General features: G+C 29.5%; 2 protein-coding genes across 3 annotated transcripts; both read right to left on the minus strand.

Annotated features, from left to right (window-relative positions):
* Positions 1–3,787: 3,787 nt before the first annotated feature.
* Positions 3,788–9,544, minus strand: LOC137831058 (3-hydroxyisobutyryl-CoA hydrolase-like protein 5). Of its 2 annotated transcripts, XM_068638571.1 has the most exons (16): positions 9,417–9,536; positions 9,252–9,295; positions 8,948–9,031; positions 8,783–8,851; positions 8,304–8,367; positions 7,915–7,988; positions 7,377–7,460; positions 7,074–7,158; positions 6,776–6,861; positions 6,286–6,407; positions 6,112–6,172; positions 5,917–6,015; positions 5,347–5,448; positions 5,189–5,230; positions 4,270–4,376; positions 3,788–4,175 (listed from the first exon to the last, which is right to left on the minus strand). In XM_068638571.1, exons 2-16 carry the CDS (start codon positions 9,282–9,284, stop codon positions 4,130–4,132), a joined length of 1,158 nt encoding a protein of 385 aa, XP_068494672.1. In that variant the 5' UTR covers positions 9,285–9,295; positions 9,417–9,536; the 3' UTR covers positions 3,788–4,129. The 2 variants fall into 2 exon arrangements, with proteins under 2 accessions (XP_068494672.1, XP_068494673.1); XM_068638572.1 differs by lacking the exon at positions 5,917–6,015 and having other exon boundaries at positions 9,417–9,544.
* A 4,843-nt stretch (positions 9,545–14,387) lies between these two features.
* On the minus strand, positions 14,388–16,040 carry LOC137831059 (glutathione S-transferase F9-like). The gene is made up of 3 exons (XM_068638573.1): positions 15,777–16,040; positions 15,600–15,648; positions 14,388–15,111 (listed from the first exon to the last, which is right to left on the minus strand). Exons 1-3 carry the CDS (start codon positions 15,918–15,920, stop codon positions 14,657–14,659), a joined length of 648 nt encoding a protein of 215 aa, XP_068494674.1. The 5' UTR covers positions 15,921–16,040; the 3' UTR covers positions 14,388–14,656.
* Positions 16,041–21,066: the final 5,026 nt, after the last annotated feature.

The following is a 21,066-nucleotide window of genomic DNA, read 5'->3' on the forward strand; positions in this document are numbered from 1 at the left end:
GAAAATTAGCATTAAAGAGTAGTAATAGAAATAATTAACAAAAATTATTGAAATCATTCTTATGGTTCTATTTGAGAAATTCCTTGCGCTGATTAGGGAGTCTTTTTGATTGAAAATAGTTTTCTATTTTCATTTTCTGCTATTTTAGTGTTTTATATAGTTTATACATGAAAATTATAAGTTGCTTTTATTATTTTAAAAAGTGAAAATCAAACAAAAAACATTTTTAAAAGTAAATTTAAATGACCCTAAATATATTAGAAATTTCATCATTTGTCTACATTTCATGTCATATTTAGGAATTAAAAATGGAGGTGTGAGTTTGTTTATACATATTTCTAAAAATAAAAATATATTTGTTCATGTTCTTGTATTAGACATATATATGAAATTCGTTTTCGTGTTTACTATTTATTTTTGTAAGTCCTAAACAATAATTAAATTATATTTTGATAAAAAAAAAGTAAAAATCATAATATAGCAAATATCATGTTATGAATGATTCAATGTTAAAAGGACACTATTTGAAATTATTGAGACATTCTTATGTAAAGAAAATAAAATAATAGATAGAAATATATAAGAAAAAAAATATAAAGGATCAAATGTGTTTTAGAAGCTATTTAATTTAATAAAATTGAGGTTTATTTTTCTTGAAATGCAATATATTGTTTGAACGAAATTAAAAAAATAAAATAAATATGAATTAAGATTGTGATAAGAGAAAAAAAAAATAATTTGAACGAACTTAGTGAATATCAAATTAGTCAAACAAATGAAGAAAAGAAAGAAAATTGTTGTAATAAAAGAAGGATTTTTCAAATAAAATAAAATAAAATATATGGATGTTGATTGAGTGGGGTTATCATAATGTGATCCAACTTGACTCAATTCATCCTAATTAGATTGAATTGTGTTTATTTATAATTTGGTCATAGTTATCCAATTCAAAATTCACTCTCCTACTTATGTTATGGATAATTGTATTATCTTTTTCTTTTCATATGTCTTTTGAATAAATTTATTAATTTGATTAAAACATTTATTTAATTTTTATAAAGTTATGTTATTTATTAATTAGGATGATACTTGAAAATTATAATTTAAAAAAAAGAATATTTTTAAAAAAATTTAATCAACTATGAACTGGGTTGGATTTAGTTTAACATAAATTTTTTTTGGAGAAACTTAACCTATCAAACTTAACCTGTGAACACCTCTAATAAAAACATATTTATGTAATAAATTAAAAATATTTTAATAATTTTAAACAATAAGTATGGAAACATGAATATGACGATAGGTATATATTCAACTTTACTTTCATATATTCAATTTGAAAAATCAATTATCACTCATAATTTTACTCAAGAATTTTCATCGAAATCAGAACGAATTCAAGTAGCTTGGGTGTGAAGGTTTATTTGTGATCTTTAATCTTATTATATCCATAATTGTTAGTTTGTCATAATATTACTTCTTCATAAATTCATCATTGTCTTAAATTAATTTTATTATAAAAATATAACTGTAAAATTATTAAAAGTTGAAGAAAATAAGTTTACACAACATACCAAAATACCATTAATCAATAATTATATATATTCCATCTATTTGTCGTATAACTTCATCTAGTTTTCCTTGGTTTTAACTAATTAATTACATTATCCTTTAAAAATATATCTATACTATATATAAGTTCTCTCAAATATATACGTTTTGCTATTTTCACTCCTATTGTTTTTTCGATCTTTTGATTTTCAAAATTTAAAACTTTATTATTTTAATTTCTCTCACTAACGACTGTTAATTCTTTTTTACGTGGTTAATCAAACGTCAAATCAACAAAAACTGGTACAAATTTATTAGTAGAAAATAAAATTTAAATTTTGAGAAATCAAAATAGTAAATATTTTTTTGAGAAAACAAAATGATATAATATATATTAGTTTAAATAAAATTAAGATAAATTTTTATAAAAAAATTAATTGATATCGTGAACTATTTTCCTCATCAATTTTTATATTAGTTTAATTTTATATCAATTTTGTGATTCCATCATTGATTGTAATTGTAAAAATTTTGATAAAAAATTAGGGGAGATATAAATAACTAAATTTATAATTTATATTATATGCATTTTAAACTTTCGTATAAACACTAACGTTCATACAAGATATTAATAGAAAGTTTAATCATTCTTCATGAAAAAAAGATAATCACTATTTATGTTTGGAAAGGATGAGAAAGAAAGAGGAGTGACCCTCTTAGATGCTAATAAAAAAGAGAAAATATGATGAATTTTAGTATTTTATCCCTTTAACCATAATACATTTGAGTTTATATGTGATTCTTACGGTAAGAAATCAATTATATATGGATGGTTGATGACATAATGGATTATGCCTCATTACATATATGTGTTAAAGTATAATTAATTATGGTTAATGACATAATCGATTATGTCTCAATACATCTATGTGTTAAAGCATAACTAACTAAGTAGGTTTATAATGCGTATCTTTTTGAAGAAATGTTTTTTTATTTTATTTTAAATTTTATTTTGGAGGAAAATCATACTTATTTTTTTATTTGTCACATTAATCCTTTAAAAAAATTAAGAAAACTTTAAAGTATAATTTATCAATTATTTTATTCTAAAATTTAAAAAGTTAGATGACTTAATCATTTTATATAATTAAAAATATGTAAGTAAGTTTAGAAATTTATTTGATATTATAGAAATATATTTTTAATTTTATTAGTTTTAAAAATTGGTATAATTACACTTTATATTTAAGGAAAAATGTTTACTTATGTAACTAATATGAATAATTTCGAAAGATATACAAATATTAGTAATTTTACAAATTTTCTTTTAGTATTTATATTCATTAACAGATAAAATCGACATCTAAATATATAAATGTAGGTTTCGTTATCTTTTTTATGACGTTATTTATTTAGTTGTATTATTAATAAAAATTCTATTATGTTCCCAACTTTTAAAAGTGTGACCATATGTCTATCAAAATAATTGTGAATTTTTTTTAAAATAAAAACTTAAATAAAAATATATAAATAAATATATAAATCTTTAAATATAAACATTCATGTTTATTTTAAATAAAAATATATTAATCTTAAGATTTTTAAGACAAGAATATTTTGATAAATTATTAAATATACAATTAAATTTTATTTATATTTTAGTCACCTCAATTACATCATATCTATAAACTTTTAACTCATTTTCGTTAAATTCTTTTACATTCAAACAACTTCACTCCACTTTTTCTTTCTAATAAAGCCTTAGGAATGTCTCTATTGTACCACTTGTTATTGTGTTACTATTGAATCATCCACAAATATTTAGTCTCATACTCAAGATATATATGTCTTGGCATAAGAAAATGGTTTGAAGATCCCAATCAATTAAAAATATGGTCGTCAATTTACCGCGTATAAATAAGAACAATCATCACCTTGTAAATCCGTTTTCTGAGAATGAATTATACTTAAATCAAGTTCTTGAAAATCTTTCCTTGCAAAACTGTCGTTACAACCTCATAAACATATTTTATGGCAAGTTCAAACAGTGAGAGGTGTTACAACACTAGTTTTTTGTTTTACTTATTTTCCTTGGCACCAAAGTTTCTCAATTGTTATCACACATTTATGGGTTGAAAATTCTAAGAGTGATGTTTAGAGTCCATCAAAAAATTACCAACTACTCTAAACTCTTTAACTATAATGAATCTTTTTGCATCAAAATATTTCATTTAGATGTCATGAATTGAGCATTTATTTAAAAAATAACTAATCAAATGGGCTATTCATAAACTTGACAGTGAAGTTTGTTGAAATAAATAGGCAGAGCATTATACTCTTACATCATAATTCATGTATACTTGTAGCATCTCAAAGTACATATTTTTTTCCGGCAAAAGAGTGACAACAAACTTAGAGGGCTCCTCTGCATGAACTTTCTTCATCTGTAGAAATTTATTGATGAACATAGCATAACAGCAACCTGGATAAATGCATACCAGAAAGTAGAAAAATTCATGACATAATTTTGGAGGTACTCCAAAAGAAGCAGCATTCAACCAGTGATTGAAATTTTTTCTCAATTGGGAACAGCATAAGCTGAATTCTCATATTTGCCATCCCACCTGTTTGGAGTTAGAGAGAAACTTTTGTTATACAACAGATGAATTTAATTTAAGAATTGATACTTATTGAATCAAAACTCAAACACCAACCAACCTGCTTTCCTCACTTTCTGGAATATGCAGCTCCAAATTCTTATCAAATGGCTGAAAGATCAAGTCCAACTTTGCATCTTCTACTTTGTCAAGAGATGAAGGTTCCCACTAAACAAGGTTGTATTTTAGTATTATAAAAGACAAACAGAAAGAATAATACTTTTTTGTCAAAATAAAATGCAGTTTTGGACTGATTTTGCTAGTAGTCATTAGATTTTGTGTTTAATAGCATAAAACTGGCATTCCTTAATTGGCTTTGATGTATGTTTTAATTTTGTAACCAAACATATACATCAGGTTTTAAGCTTAGATTTTAAATTAGAAGAGACATGGGGTGTGGAGAGAAGGATGCAAATTTTGAGTTCCTGCAAATGCTTGCTTCTTATACTGCAGAATTTCATCTATGAATTTGAGAAGCTTTAAACAAGTAACTTAATTTTCCTTTCGTATGTGTTGTTCATTTTTTATCATTGTAGACTTTTTCTAACAATTACCTTGTAAACTACTAACTGCCCTTCTCTGTAGAATCAAGTTATAGATTTCAACTTATGGAAAGGTGCAACATCTGTATAGTTCTATCTTTTGATTACTCAACCACATTGGAAAAAGAAAGACTATAGAAATTAATGAAGAATAAATAGTACATGTACTGACAGAGTAAAAGACATTTTACACTGTTGTGAATCACAAACTGCTATGCATGATAAATTTGTTAACTTTAATGATTTTTTTGAAGTTATACTAAAAAAGATTTATGATTGCTTAATGGTGTAAAAATTTTATACTGATAATGGATGTTTACTAAATTTATTAATGAACTACTTTTACTCCCTCTTTCACATTGGAAAAATAGGCAATTCTATTACATATAAAAGGAGAATGCGTGTATTGGAAGATAAGAGAAAACAGAGAGAGAATACCTTTGGAGAATTATCCTTGTCAACGGTAAGAGCTCTAATACCCTTCTCATCAAAAGACAGAAAAAATTTGCTTCAGAATTTAGTAGGGAACACGTTCAAAATATTTTAACAAAATTGAGCTGTCTTCTGTCAAAATTTGTTCAACCAACACCAGTTACCTCATACATATCCTCAGATATTGTAGTTCTCAGTATATTTATTGTTAATCTGAATTCCCTTTTTAAGCAATGAGCTAGTGTTTCATTCCTTCCTTCACGAACCTGTACATATCCAAGACAATATATACAGAAGCATGAAATCAAGAAACATGTCATTATTACTTTACAAGGCAAACTTGATTATGTATTTACCATTTCTGTTCTTTGTCCTGATTTCGTTTCTTATAGATTTGAAAGAGAGCAGTTTTAAAAGCCAAGAAGGGAAAATTGTTGCCTTAGTTGCATGTAAACACAACTTCATAGTATGAATGCATGAATGTGTGTATTTTCATGGCCAATTCACCATTATAAAGCTGATTAGGATGTTTTCACCTTTTGCATTTTATCAAGTCAGAAGAAAATACATCAGAATTTAGGAAAAAATAAATAATGGTAGTCTGCATATGAGAGTCCATATATCTTTGGTTGTTTCAACCTCAAGTTTTATCTTCCATTCAATGATTTGATTGAAGAACTCAATATCCAGAATCCAGTCTAACATCTTACAAAATTCATATTAAGAAATCTTACCGATCTTAATGCTATTCTCAATGCAGTTGGTGATGATCTTTTCATTCCTTTAACAACTGCACCTATCCATCTATTTCCTTCCTTGTTTGCTTCAACTTCCTTCAGATTGAATTGCATAGTCATATATAACAGCCTAGAAAGGACTCAACATGCAATTAGAAAATACTATTCCTGTGGAAATAATAAGAAACTTACCAATGATTTTATAATTTCTTCTACAGAATCCTTTGAGAAGCAATCGTTAATTGTTGACTGCCTAAAAATCTCCAAAGGTTACTACTGTCTTGAGCATAGTGCAATTTGCTGGTAACAGCGAGAATAAAACTAACTAGAAAATAAATAATAGATCATTGATGAAAAAGTGATTACTTGTTTAAGATACTCTCTTCATCAAGATTAACTTCTGAAGAAAATTCTTCAATTACTGATCTTATGGCATTCTCATCACCAGAATTCAAGCTAATCAGGCGCTTCTCTAGCTCACCAATTTTCTGGTACACCAAAAATGTAAGCATCATCATTCAAAGTAACACTTAAAACCCCTACTATATGTAACAAACACCCAGTGACTTGGATGCTAAGAAGCACTTTTAAAAGCAACATTCTGGTGCTTTTTTACTAATTTTTCTCCTTTTTCATAAACATTTGACAAGACATTGTTTCAGTGGACCAATGTTCTGAGATCAATAAACAGAAAATGTAAACAAATCTATTAGAGCTGTTTACCATAGGCCTAAAACAAGATGAGATCTTATTAAACTAATAAAGCATATTTATTATAATTGAAATTTGTTATGATTTTGGTGAGAACTTTATAAAAGAGAAAGTCATAGATTGCAGAGATTAAAGATAATCAAACCTCAGAAGGGACAAAATGGGTTGCCAGTCCAGCAGCAACTATTTCCTTCCCACTCAACCTTCCTCCAGTCAGTGCCAAGTATTCACCTGTAATATTACATGCATGATTACAACTCTGCAGTTTTCTGTGTAATTCTCTAATGAATTTTTCTTCACTTTTATAACCATTTATGCTAACTCAGTAAAATTTTAAAGACACTTCTACTGTCATTGAAGAATAAACAGCCAGGAACATAGAAATGTAAAGAGGGAAAATTTTCAAAACAGTAAAAGGAATTCTTTGAGAGACTGTGGTTTACCTAAATGCCCTGGTAAACGAGAGTGATAGTATGAGAAGCCACAATCAGTATGAAAACCAAAACTTGCTTCAGGAGTGGCAAAAACCTGTTCAAGCATTGTTAGAACACACCACCAAAAAGTTAAGGATGAGTACTTGACTAGTATACCACAAAATTAACCTTTTAGAAAATGAGTTTAATTTTGATGTATATAGTCAGCACAATGATTCTTACTCTGTCCACAAATAAAAATTACTTTAGATTTAAAGTAGTTATTACAAAAGTCAACAATTCTATCCCATCTCAAAGAAGATAAATACTCACAGTCTTTTCTGTTACAACTGAGAACTTCAGTGGAACCATCAAAGCTGCACCTCCACCCATTGAAATTCCATGAACAAGAGCAACCTTTTATAATATAATACACCACAAAAAAATTATTAAACATAAGAGAAAAAAATAATTAATTATTATATTAAATAAGTTAAATATTATTTTACTAACTAGAAAATTATTAATATCTAAAATATTATTTTATTTATAATAAAAATTTATAAACTAGTTTCTAAATTGATATTTAATTAGTTATTAAGGTTTTAGCTATCAATTAATTTAATTCTAAAATTGATAGTTAACATCATAGATACCAATTTAGAAACTAGTTTATAAATTTTTATTAATAATAGAAATTACTTTATAAATAATATTTTAGTTTATAAAATAATATTTAATTTAATTGATATAATATAAATTAGTTTTTATTTGGTAATAGAACCATTAAAATAACAGGAGACTTCACTACATTTTAACAATAATATTTTGCCTTAAAAAGGAGAAAGTGGAATTGAGTTGTAAATCAAACCTGGGTTTTCTTATAGGTACTAATGTGATAGCAAAGCCAGTAAAATCTGTAGACAACTTCAAGGCAGGCATCCTCTGTGAAGAAAAATGAATTACTCTTTAAGTGAGACTAAACAATGTAAGGATATATTACTTTATTTTTCTACTAGACCTCACTCAATAAAGAAGAAAAGAAAACAAACACCCAAATTTTCATCATTACTATTGGGTGAAATTCACTGAGACTTAATAAAATTGTCTCACATGAATTTCACTAAATAATAATGTCTTGAATAGACTGTGTTTCACAGTATGCTGCAAGGTATTTTCCTACAGTAAAAAAGAATGAAATCTCTATGTGAACTTGTCTGCACATATTCCTCTAAATGCCTGTGAGAAAGATTCATTTACTTGTTTTCCTGCCATCATAGAACACTCTCAAATCCCCTCCAGCACAAAATGCTCGACCAGCACCCTGGAAGAACAATTGCACAGCAATTGAGTGAAGTGAACATAAGTAAAAAAAAACAAATTCAAGAGGCAGGTGAATTGTTTCATTTGGTAGGATATAATAACAGAATCTGTCAGGAAAAATTTGAAAGAGGCCATTAATAAAAGCTAATAAGGTTACTCCAATATTTTGAATCAGTAAAATTGTAGCACAAACATAAGGGTCTGCAGGTTCAGATTATGTGGTAAATCATCTTTTGGAACCAAAATAGTAAAATAATAGAGCTTAATTTTGATACTAAGCTATCTCTATATAACCAATCAATTAGAAATCATCTTAGATATGTCCTTTAAGAATAATTATTTCAAAATTCATCAAATTTATCATACAGAAGTCATCATAATTGAATAAATAAATAAATAACAAGTAAAACATCAACCTTTATGATGACTAGCTCTGCGTTCTCATCCCTCTCCCACTTTTCCAAATATGTTGCTAGCAGAGAAACCTGAAACCATTTCAACAGTTTTCATCTCTTCTTACAAGCTAATAACAGCAGCAGTGATGAAGGGAAAATTTTGAAAGTTGAGCTAACTGGATCTACCAGTTCTGGTGAGATGGCATTCAACTGCCTTGGCCTGTTCAAAGTGACCACCCTTACATGCTCTATCTCCTCTCCGACAACAACCTTAACATCAAAATCAACAACAACAACTGTGTATTATTCCTTACTACCTTATCTTGATTGAACAAAAGTTGCAGAAACCCATTTTTGGCGGTAGGTAGCAATTACAAACACAATTTTTCTTTTCTACCAAAGAAGGAGCAGCATGCCAAAAGAGAATGACACTGATCCATCAAAACCAAAAAATAAAAAACAAATATTGGAAGCATGATTCTGGGCTTACCTGTTCTTCTGGCACTGCAGAGTTTGGTGCCATAGAGGTGAATGCTGCACAATCAAACAAGAAATGGCATATTTAATCAAGACAACAAAATTTATACACAAAAGAAGACATTGAATTTTAAGAAAGTAAAAAGAGTGAATCTAAAATTAACAAGTTGAAGTTAACCTGTATTAAGGGTGAGTATGAAGGAAAGTTAGATACAAAAAAAACTAAATGAAAGAAGCATGATCAACTATAGTTGCTACTGAGTTATATAGACACCAAATTTGAATGATTAATTCTTAGAAGAAATTATGGGAAATTATTTTAGATTACATTTATTTTAAACTAGTAAAAAAGATATTTTTTTTGATTATTTGTCCATTTATGAAAAAACTGATAAAAAAATGTACTTTTTATTTTTTATTTATAATATTTTGTGTTTTTTATTTATTTAAATAATTATTTTCTGTCTATTGCAGTTGCACTGGCAAGTCCCTCTCAAGAAAATAGGAAGAAAGTGCAGTCAACGTAGTCAGCTATACACGTCATGTACACAAACTAATACAAACTACTAAATATTCATTACAATAATAATAATAAATGTATAATATATAAGTTTTGTTAACAAATTATATTAATAAAAAAAGTAAAAAAATATTATGCATATTTCCTCAATTTAAAAGAAATCATACAAAAGAAATAAATGTAGTTATAAATTAATTACAATACTCGTAGCGAAACGAGAAATAGTTTAATATATGTTTTTTGTTTCGAGTTTTTTAAAATAGTTTTGAAAAAAATGGTAGCAAATAAAAGACTTTTAAAAAAATTAATTTATTTTTTATTTTTTATTATTATTTTTGTAACAAGGTGCTCGCACCTGTTTTGCAGTACACATGTGGATACTCCGCCGGTATGAAAAGTTCTTAATGTTAATTGAGTGCCCGGTTCTTCAATGGATTGGCCCGCAATAATATCCACAGTTTCTCCTAATTCCACCGAGTGACACTGACATGGATATTAATATAAATACGGAAATACTTAAAAATACAAATTTTAATGGGACACCGTACGTTATTTAAGAGTTGTGTCCAAAATTAATAGGTTATTATTTAAAAAATAATTTCTTATTAAATATGTTACTTTGTTTTTTTGAAAATAATTTTAATAAGTATCCCAAATAATTTATCGAAATAAATTACTTTTAGTTATATTTTTTATTTTTAGGAAAATGTTTAAATAAGTATAAAAATATTATAAATATTTTCTATGTTAAGAAAAGTGATTTAAAAAAAACTCAAATAAATTCATATAGTATTAGTTAAGTGAATAAGCTATTAAGTCATTTATTAAAGCTTCTCATCTACCCACTATTAAAAGTAATATGTTATTCCCACCTACCACTTTTGCCTCCTCGTGGCGTTCACCAACCAAACAGCCCCCAAAGTCTAAATATCACACTTCTTTTTAATATACAAGGTATTTCGGAAATGAAAAATGCAAATAATATGTATTTTTATTATTAAATTTCAAGTAAGTTTTATTTGCAAAACATTTTTTTTTTCGAATTGTTTTGATAGTATTCACATGAAATTTATTAGATAATAGAAAATGTTTTCACTTTGAAACATTTTTTATTAAACGTGTTTCTTGAAACGTAACCAAAATCGTTATCTTCTTTTACTATAAATTAGAAATTTAATTTTACAAAAAGTTAAATTATTATATTAACTCATATTCACGTAAATTCGCTTGATATAATTTAATTATTAAAATTGTTACGAAAAAAAAATATATATTTAGATAATTTAAATATATTAAATGTGAATTATTTATTTTATTTGTTTTTAAATATTTTATTTGGATAAAAATTTAGATTTATTACATTTTAATGTTTCTGTTTGGTTAAAGTATTTTAATTAAAAATATAATATTAAACAATGTTTAATAATTTGAACAAAATACTATTTAATAGTGTTTTTTAGTTAATGTTAATCGATAAGTCAAAACCTTTTAAGATTTTTTAGCTAACATAAATAGAGATTTTGTTAGATATATATAAGTTGAAGTTATTTTCAGCTTATATTCTTCTTAATTATTTTGTGGTACTTATTAAAATATATTTAATGGTATTTGTTAATATTTTTTTTTCCAGTAATGTAGGCTAAAACTTTCTTTCTCAATAAATAGTGGAAAAAAGTATTTTGACTGACTTTTAACTTATATAAACTAGGATAAAAATAATTTAAATATTATTAATAAAAAATATTTATATCATACTGGAAATCTCTTATATCAATAATAAGTGAAAGCATCTGAACCAAGGTTGAATGATATACCCACTGAAGTTAAGTTAACAATACCGTGAAGAAGAACAAATTGAAAAATATAAATAAAAAGAAAAATTTATAAAGAAATTCAAATTCTTATTTTGAAGTAAAATTTAAAATTTCTTATTTTAAAGTAATCAAATTATTTTAATAAATAATTTAAGAATTCTTTTCTCTATAAATAATAAGCATTGTCAATTCTCAACATCATTCTGAAGAAAATGAGCAAAGATCAAGGTAATATCAACAATCATAATAAAGTTCATCAAACGCAAAACAGACAATATATAAAAGCTAAAATTTCTCAACAACTATAAACGATCATCTAACGACTACCTTCTTCAACAAGTCTATAAAAATAAAATTTATCAAGAAGAAGGTGATGATGGGGAGATACATATAAGAGAGGATATGAAATGCCAAATAGGCCACTCACAAGAAGAGCACTCATAAAAGCTAAGAGAGTAGAGGTTGCACCCTCCAGATATACTAATCAAATGATAACACACACCTCATAACTTGCTAGAATGATCCTCAAGTTGAAAGAAGAATAATGTATTAGTGTTTTTTCAGCTACTTAGAAAAGTGAACCAAATCTTTGTATACGTTGAAAGACGTTGCCCTCTTTAGAGAGCAAGATGATCTAAACTAGAAGAGTAATCCTAATCATTATATTCATACACAATCCTCCCTATAGTTATCGGACCTAATGATCACTAGATCATTGAAACACTAAACTTTCATATCTTAGCCAAGAGTGAGTGTTTCACAAACAATACTCAGGGAAGCTAGGATTGGCTTGAGTAAAGAATACTTCATGACATGGTTAGTCAAGAGTGACTGCAATCCGAAAGAATACTTGGTTAGCCAGAAGTAACTAGGTGTAAAGAATACTCATGATGAACCAAGAGTAGCTCGTGTCAAGAATACTCAAGGGATTAGCTAGGACTGACTATGAGAATAAAGAATACTCGATTTGTACTTTGCAACATTAGTCAACTTAGTTGAACTTAACTATGCTAGTCAATAATTGGATGTAGTTTGTTGCGATAGATGAACCAATATAAATTATTGTGTGTGATTTTTTCTCTTTCTTATCTCTTGTTATATTGCATGTTGTAATCATCTAAACTAACTCAATAAGGAAAGTTGATGTGTGAAAATCTATTAAAATATTTTATTGAACTTTCCTTTTGCTGACCTTTATGTAAATATATTTGTTTTGAATAAGTAGAAGCTAATGTTTTATTTAATGGTTAAATTAAACATGAATATTTATTAGTCAAGAGATTTAGCTAGCTATAAAAATATTCATCTAACTTGATCCTCCTGAATTAGATGAGTTAAACTTAAAATTAGCTCTTAACAACGTTCGTCTGATTGTTTTTGTTATGAGTTTTTCTTCAAGAGAAATTTTTTAAGCCTCATCAGATGAAATGTTAGTTTTATATAATTTCCTTGTAACGGTAGGCGTCTCATGGTATTTTTAGTTTTAACTGTTGTACACATGGTTGACTTTTATGAGAAATGCACATAATGGGAAGGTTTAAGACAATAATTTTATGTCTTGTACTTAGGAACGTGAACTTGACAATTATTTGTAACGTAATAGTTCAAAGTGTTTTTGTGAGGTTTAGAGAAAAACTTTGTATTGTAATCTCTAAGGATACTCATAAGGAAACTTTGTTCATGGATGTAAACTTGATTAATAGTCGAACCACATAGAACTATTTGTGTGATTTTTTTAAGAAAACAACAAAAAACATTTATCAATTTTTTTCCAACTATTTGTGTAATTTTTCGTACTTTGTTCTTTCTTGTTTTACTTTCTCATTCCCAGTTTCTACATTTTCATTTGCATTAACTTGATTAAACGGTCAAATGAATTGTGTTTTTGCTCAACACATGAGTTCTTCTATGTGTTTTGTTTAGAAAATCCATTAAGCATCGTTTTACGCTTTCAACGAAGACTTCAACTAATATTTTTACATTTGACATCGTTTGACGTGTTCATATTTGACATCGTGTGATGTTTTATACGTGACATGGTTTGTCTTTTCATGTTTCAAGTTCCTTTTCAAATTTACCCTTTATTACATATATTTATATTTAAATCAATCATATCAAAGTTGTATACAACTCTTATGGTTGTCAAAATATCATTTCTCTAAAATTTTATATATGACAACATCTATCATGTTTATCTTCATAGACGTTCTTGAACAACATCTAGAACACCTATTGTGTTCCATCTTTCTATATGCATAACAATCTTTGTTTTCAATACTTTCTTTTGATTACTTAGAATATTTTCAACATGGGAACGAAGGCTGAATCGTCTGCCATGTCTTAATTAGATCTAACATTAATAATGAAGATGATCAATAAAGTCATAAAACTCATCATACCAAGTATGTCGTTGAATCATGCATCTAAGAACTAAAAACAACTTATTCAACATGCAAAATTGCTAAAACAAGTGTTCTTTGAAGAAGAAAAGAAATCCAAATAATAAGGGATAGCTTCTGCTTCCTGCGCTGTGAAAACTCTACCAACTATACCCTCCAAGTAAAAATGCTAATGACTATCATCCTTTCACTCCTAAGATTATGTTCGTCACTCTTCCACAAGTAGAAGTGCTCTAGATTATGGCCGTTAGGCTTTCATGTTATGTTAGGTATAATGAAAAGTTAAGAGGTTGATGAAAAAAATGGAGGCAAAACCAAGAAAGATAATTTGGTGCGCCTTCTTTTTACTCTTTAACAGCAACTTGTAAGAATTACAAGGATAAAATCTTTACCTGTTAAAATCAATGTCACAGTAATTAACGTAAAACATGCATCCATATCCATATGAAAAATGAACAATAACCAGTCTTGCAAAACATGAGAGGTTGCCCTCATGGTCATTATTTAGATTGTATTTGTGACAAGATTCAACTTATAAGATATAAGGAGTTTTATTTAAGAAAAGGAAAAGATCCAAATCCAAATCCACATCTTGCATATAGCCTCCATTTTATTTCCAAGCAGGTATTAGGAAACACTGAAGTCTCATCCCGAAACCATGATGGATATAGAGCTAATTAAGCATCTAGACAGGGTATTTGTATTGCTGAAGCACCTTCTTCCAAGATGGTCTGTTGCTAATATCATCCCACCAAGCATTCACATGTTTCCTCTCTCTTACCAAATTCCCTCTTCCAGTTTGGTTCACCAAATAATGACCAAATGGGAGATGGCTAAGATCAGCAAGGCTGAAGAAATCACCAGCCAAGTACTTGCTATTTGAGAGCCTTTCCTCATAAACATCTAGCACCTTCTCAAGCTTTTTATCACTCTCTTCTATCACTTTTTGGTCTGAAGGAACACCCTTTAATGGGGCAAACAGAATATTGATAACCAAGTTGTAGAGTGGTGGGTGAAAGTTATGAGCTTCCACTTCAAGCCATTGTTCCACTAGACCCTTTTCTTCTATTGTCTTTCCCAACAACTCAGTTCCTTGCTCTTTATACTTCTCTGCAAAGTATCTGATTATTGCACGAGATTCTGCAACATTGGTTTAAATCAGTGTATTAGAATGAGCACAGACTATCCTACAATCGCAAATGAATATGGGAACGTAAGCATTCAGCGTTTTAGACTATCCTACATTGGAAATTTCACACAGCAAAAACTAAGTCTTATTACTACCCTCATTAGGTTTTCTGGAAGTTACATGCATGATGCATCAAGGATCAAACCATAACATATGTTTATCAGAAACAACTAAAGCACCAATTTCATGGAGTAACAGAATTACATCCCCTTATGCCTCCTTTTAAACAAAGGAATAGCAAAGGGGGTGCAGAGCAAGAATGAACAATCCTAACCTCACAAAACAACATCTAGATAAATAGTTTGAACTACTCACATAAATAAGGGCCACTCAAGGTGAAGAACATCACTAGAAAGATCAAAAGTTGAAAAGTCACATTCCTTAACCATACGCACAAGAAAAAACATGCAGAAGAAAACAAAGGGGCTTTGTGGTTTACCATAGAGAGTATAATCACCATCTTGAATAACAGGAACTGATCCGAATGGCTGCAAGAATTATTAGGCACAGGTAGAATTAAACATGAAAAAAAACGCAAATATTACAAAAATCCTAAAACCAAATGAAGCTGCAGCTTATGTGGGTAAAAAAATAAGTAGCAAAAGAAAAATTGAACCTGCAACTTAAGGAACTCAGGTTCCTTATGCTCTCCCTTGAAAAGATCAACATCCACTGTTTCAAACTCGATTTCCTTCTCAATCAGACACACAAGCACCCTTTTTGGGGATGCATAAGTTGGACCATACACCTTCACCACCATTTTTGTGTCTAAATATTTTTATCTGTAGTTTGATTGTGTATGTCTGTCATATGTTGTGCTTTTATGGTGTTCATTCATGAGTATAGCGATACTTCTCAATTTTTCAGTAAATTATTGAGCACAAATAGCATTTTGCTTTCTCAAGTGCTAATCTTGATAGTGACTATTTTTTTAAAATTTTTAATTTTAACTTTTGTTTCCATTGTCAGCACTCAATATATTTTATTACGATATAGATTTTGTTTAAAAGCTAAAATCTATAAAGATGTGTTTAGATGATTGGTATTTTCTAAAAGAGAAAGCCAAATTTGATTTGAATTAATTAATGGTATATATGATTAATGTTCGAATGTTTTTATTATAAGAACAAGTTAGTAATAAAATTTAATATAATATTTTTATTCAACACGAAGCTTACATAAATTAGTTCAACTAAAATCGTTGCAAGTTAGCTTGATTTTAGTTAATTTTTTATTAAATATTCTTATTTTTAAATAAATATATATTATTAATTATTTAATTACAGTTGAAATTAATTAAAATTGAATAGTAAGTTAAGTAATATTTAAAATTAATTTGATAAATAAAATTTTAAGGATGTTAGTTTTTAGCGACAAAAAAAATGGATAATTATGCATGGATCATGTTTGACGTAATGTAATATATTAATTTGGGTAACCCTATTATTATTAGCTGACTTGACCCATATTGCCACTTGTTGGGGTTCAGTTGTCTTGGCGTGTCTTTATCGTGTATTAGTCATGGAATTGACTATCACCAAGACAACATACATAGGAGGTTGTATGCTACTATAATAGTGTTGGGCCTAACATGTTGTATAATCAAATAACCAAATTAATATATTACATTAGCGTCAAACATTATCCATGCATGACTTCAGATGACGTGGACAAAGTCGTGTCAACTTGCACAAGTTCTTCATATGAAATCGTGCCACGTTGGCACGACTTTCCCAAATCTGTAATTTTTTAAAAAGCAGTCTCATTTTGTTAAAAAATGAAAAAAAGACCATGGTGGTCAAAAAACATGTTTTTTAGGGCAATTTTTTATAATTATATTTTTATGATATTTTCATAAATTTAGTATATAAAAAATATTTTTGAAAACGAAGGACATAATTGTGAATTGTTCTTAATGAAATGGAGCGAAAAAGGTGGATTTGAGGAAGTTTCGAGGAAGTTGAGCTAGAAGTCAAGAGGATCCTTTGGAGAGTGACAAACGAGCTTATTGAGAAATACTCCATGCAAGTTCACATGTAGAAAATTCTTTGACAAAAGTTAGTAAGAGTTAGAGAAGTTTTAAAGTGTTAATATGAGTAATAAAGGGGAGAATTAAGTGAGTACTTCTTGTGAGACCAAATGTATATTTTTAGGTTATGAGTCTAGGTTAAAGTATCCAAAGGAGGTTAAAATGAGTTGGTTATCAAGCGATTTCCATTGGATCCGTTATAACTTAGTTTGGTATTTATATCCGAGTCACTTGGAGGTGAGTGGTATATCTTCGAATATTGCAGAGTTGGGTAGTACACAAGCCCTCAAGCTCGGAATCCATGAATAAGGTGCAAATTTGGATGAACGAGCTTTAGTGTTGCTCAGTTTAAGTAACTATTTTCGAGGTTCCATTTTCAGAACCATCTTACAGGTCAAAGCTTTGCGACCTTATCAAGGACTGACGTTTTCCTAACCGAGGTGTATTTAGTGTATATGTAAATACATGCCATATGACAAGTGTCATTTATAGGGTTGTTCACTACAAGAAATTGTTCATTTACATACTGATTAGTCACATACGGATCTGAATTTGTATGTAAAGTGAGCATTACTGATGAGGACCAAGGAGAGAGGACGCCTGAGGCCCAAGCCCAAAAATCCCAAGCCCATTCTGAGGCCCAAGCCCAACCCATGATTACATCATCCACCATGCCTCAGAGAATTACTAAAAGCGGGGCACAAGCATTAGGAGATGAGCATCAATTGATGTCTCTTTTGTAATTTCTTTAGAGTAGTTTTTAAATAGAACATAAAATGGAGGTGTGGATAGGAGTTTTAGGGCTTATGAGATGAAGTAGCAAAGTCACACTTTCCATGTGAAGTCACACCTTACATGTGACTTGTATTAGGCGGCAATTTCAAATGAGTTTCATTTGAATTTCCCACCTATTTTCTTTGTTCAAAACTGGACCTCTACTAGTATAAGTAGGGGTGCTTGGTTCATGTACAAACACATTGAATTTGAAGTAAAGTTACTATACACAATTTGTGTGAGAGTAGTGAGAATTGTTCACCTAACCTAGTCTTATCTTGTGAGTACTTTGGGAGCTCTCAAGTGGCGGCAACATCATTATCTTGGAGTCTATTCACCTTCCAAGTAACGTGAACCTCTTCCCTTGCTTCAACCACACAAGTTTCCCTATCATTCATCTTCTAATTCTATTTTCATTGCATATCAATTTATAAACATGTCTTGTTCATTTGTTCTTGTTTTCAATCGGTAGAACGATGTCGACTATTTACATACGGATTTAATTCAGTATGTAAATAGACATTACATATAGATTTTTTCCATATGTAAGAATAAGAGTGATTACATATGGATTTTTCCGTATGTAAAAATAAAAGTGATTACATTTGAATTTTTCTGTATGTAAGCCAAAAGTGATTACATACAGATATTTACATACGAATTGAATTTAGTAGGTAAATATATGGATTTAATTCAGTATGTAAATAGACGTTACATACAGATCTTTTCATATGTAATCCAAAAGTGATTACATACGGATTTAATCAGTGTGTAATTTTGGCGCCATGAAGCAGGAATAATTACATATGGATTGTATCCGTATATAAAATATTACATACAAAATATTTTTAATAATTGTAAAAATAAGAATATTAACAATATTAATATTACTAATATTATAATAATATTAATATTAATAATAATAATAAGTATATAAAAAAATTATAATATGACAAAATAATTTGTCTAGGGTAGTAGTTAAAGCTTTTTTGTCACTCAAGGGACTTGACTTTGAGTCTAGTTTGTGGGTAGTTATATCCACGACAGTGATAGTTTCCGCGCTTCTCCATCTTAGTCTCATTTATCTTCTCTTGTTTCTTCTGGTTGCCATGTTCTTTCCTTTTCATCATGTGCACTCATATTTTCCCTATAAAAAAAAATGTGGTTGATTGAATATGTAACATTTAGAGGGAACAGAAATGCATAAGAGACTAAACTTCTCATGGAGATTATCTTCTCCCTGTATTTTCAATCTTTTCTTTCTCTTCCAACCCTTTTTATAGATTCAACTAATCTTTTTTGTTCACACATTTAACAGGTGTCAAAGAAACCAACTTCACCAATAACTTTATTACCGGACAAAATCATTATTAGACTTAATTAGACTTAATTACAGGAATATAATCACTATTAATGAGTCTGTAATTAAGACTAATTATAGACCCATTAATAGTGATTATATTCCTATAATTAAGTCTAATTATAGACTCATTAATAGTGATTATATTCCTGTAATTAAGTCTAATTAAGTCTAATAATGATTTTGTCCGGTAATATTAAGTCTAATTAAGTCTAATAATGATTTTGTCCGGTAATATCCCCTCAAGTTGGAGCATGTAAGTCTTGAATGTCCAACTTGACCAAGATGGCTCCAAACTTTTTAGTACCAAGAGCTTTGGTGAAAAGGTCAGCTAGTTGTGTATGTGTGGGCACATAGGATGGAAGAAGGCGCTTGTGAATGATTTCATCTCGAACAAAGTGGCAGTCAACTTCAATGTGTTTGGTGCGTTCGTGGAAGACCGGGTTTTTAGCAATGTGAAGTGCTGCTTGACTATCACAATAAAGACGAATTGGGTCAGGATGAGGAACATGTAGAGAAGCGAGAATGTCTTTAATCCACTTTAATTCTCGGGTGGTCTTAGCCATTGATCGATATTCAGCCTCAGCAGAGGAGGCAGAAACCGTTTGTTGTTTATGGGTTTTCCAAGAGATTGGGGAAGTGCCGAGTTGAATAAACCATCTGGTGAGAGATTTCCGTGTCAGTGGACAACTTGCCCAATCAGAATCACACCACCCAAAGAGTTGTAAGTTGTTCTCTCGAGGTAGGAGTATTCCTTGTCCAGGATGCCCCTTTAAATATCGAACAACACGAAGAGCAGCTTGCCAATGCTCGGAGCGTGGATTTTGCATAAATTGAGATAAAGCTTGGACACTGTAGGCAAGGTCAGGTCGAGTGAAACACAGATAAATTAACCTCCCAACAAGTCTACGATAAGTAGCCGGGTCAGAAAGAAAAGAACCAGTAGCGGAGCTCAATTTGTGATTTTCTTCACATGGTGTAGTGGCGGGCTTCGCACCCAACAATCCGACTTCAGTAATGATATCTAAGGCATATTTCCTCTGACAAAGGAAGATTCCGTTGGGGGAGCGAGCAACTTCAACCCCCAGGAAGTACTTGAGGCGGCCTAAATCTTTCATATGAAAGCATTGATTTAAGTAGCCTTTAAAACATTGGATGGCAGTACCATTATTCCCTGCAATCACAAGATCATCAACGTAGACTAGCACAACCAACTGTATGTCATTATTATTGAGAGTAAACAGGGAATGATCCTTCGGGGATTGTTGGAAGCCGTAACGAGTGAGAGAAAAAGATAGTTTAGCAAACCAACACCTGGGGGCCTGTCGGAGGCCATATAGAGACTTTTGAAGCTTGCACACTGCCCCTGGTTGAGATTCTTGGAAGCCAGGAGGGAGTTTCATATAAACCTCATCATCAAGATCACCATGGAGAAACGCATTGTGAACGTCCATCTGATGAAGCTCCCAATCTTTTGCGGCTGCTACTGCTAGAGTTGTGCGAATGGTTACCGTCTTTACGACAGGAGAAAACGTCTCGTTGTAATCCAAACCCTCCACTTGATGATTGCCAAGAATTACCAATCGAGCCTTGAATCTTTCAATTGTTCCATCCGAGTTGTATTTGATTTTGTAGATCCATTTACACCCAAGTGCCTTCTTTCCAGGAGGGAGAGCAGTGAGTTTCCAGGTGTCATTGAGTTCGAGAGCATGAATCTCCTATGCCATAGCATCACGCCACCGG

This window comes from Phaseolus vulgaris, chromosome 6 (assembly GCF_000499845.2).
Source record: "Phaseolus vulgaris cultivar G19833 chromosome 6, P. vulgaris v2.0, whole genome shotgun sequence".
Classification (NCBI taxonomy): domain Eukaryota; kingdom Viridiplantae; phylum Streptophyta; class Magnoliopsida; order Fabales; family Fabaceae; genus Phaseolus; species Phaseolus vulgaris.

What these genes read in the sequence shown, in the direction of transcription:
- LOC137831058 (XM_068638571.1), bottom strand. Translation starts at nt 9,284, where the DNA reads ATGGCACCAAACTCTGCAGTGCCAGAAGAACAG. An exon ending in GTACCTATAAGAAAACCCAG is followed by an intron (nt 7,461 to 7,914) that starts GTTTGATTTACA and finishes ATATTATAAAAG; the next exon opens with GTTGCTCTTGTTCATGGAAT. An exon ending in AAGAAATTATAAAATCATTG is followed by an intron (nt 6,016 to 6,111) that starts GTAAGTTTCTTA and finishes TTCAATCTGAAG; the next exon opens with GAAGTTGAAGCAAACAAGGA.
- LOC137831059 (XM_068638573.1), bottom strand. Translation starts at nt 15,920, where the DNA reads ATGGTGGTGAAGGTGTATGGTCCAACTTATGCATCCCCAAAAAGGGTG. An exon ending in CTGAGTTCCTTAAGTTGCAG is followed by an intron (nt 15,649 to 15,776) that starts GTTCAATTTTTC and finishes TAATTCTTGCAG; the next exon opens with CCATTCGGATCAGTTCCTGT. An exon ending in TGGTGATTATACTCTCTATG is followed by an intron (nt 15,112 to 15,599) that starts GTAAACCACAAA and finishes CCAATGTTGCAG; the next exon opens with AATCTCGTGCAATAATCAGA.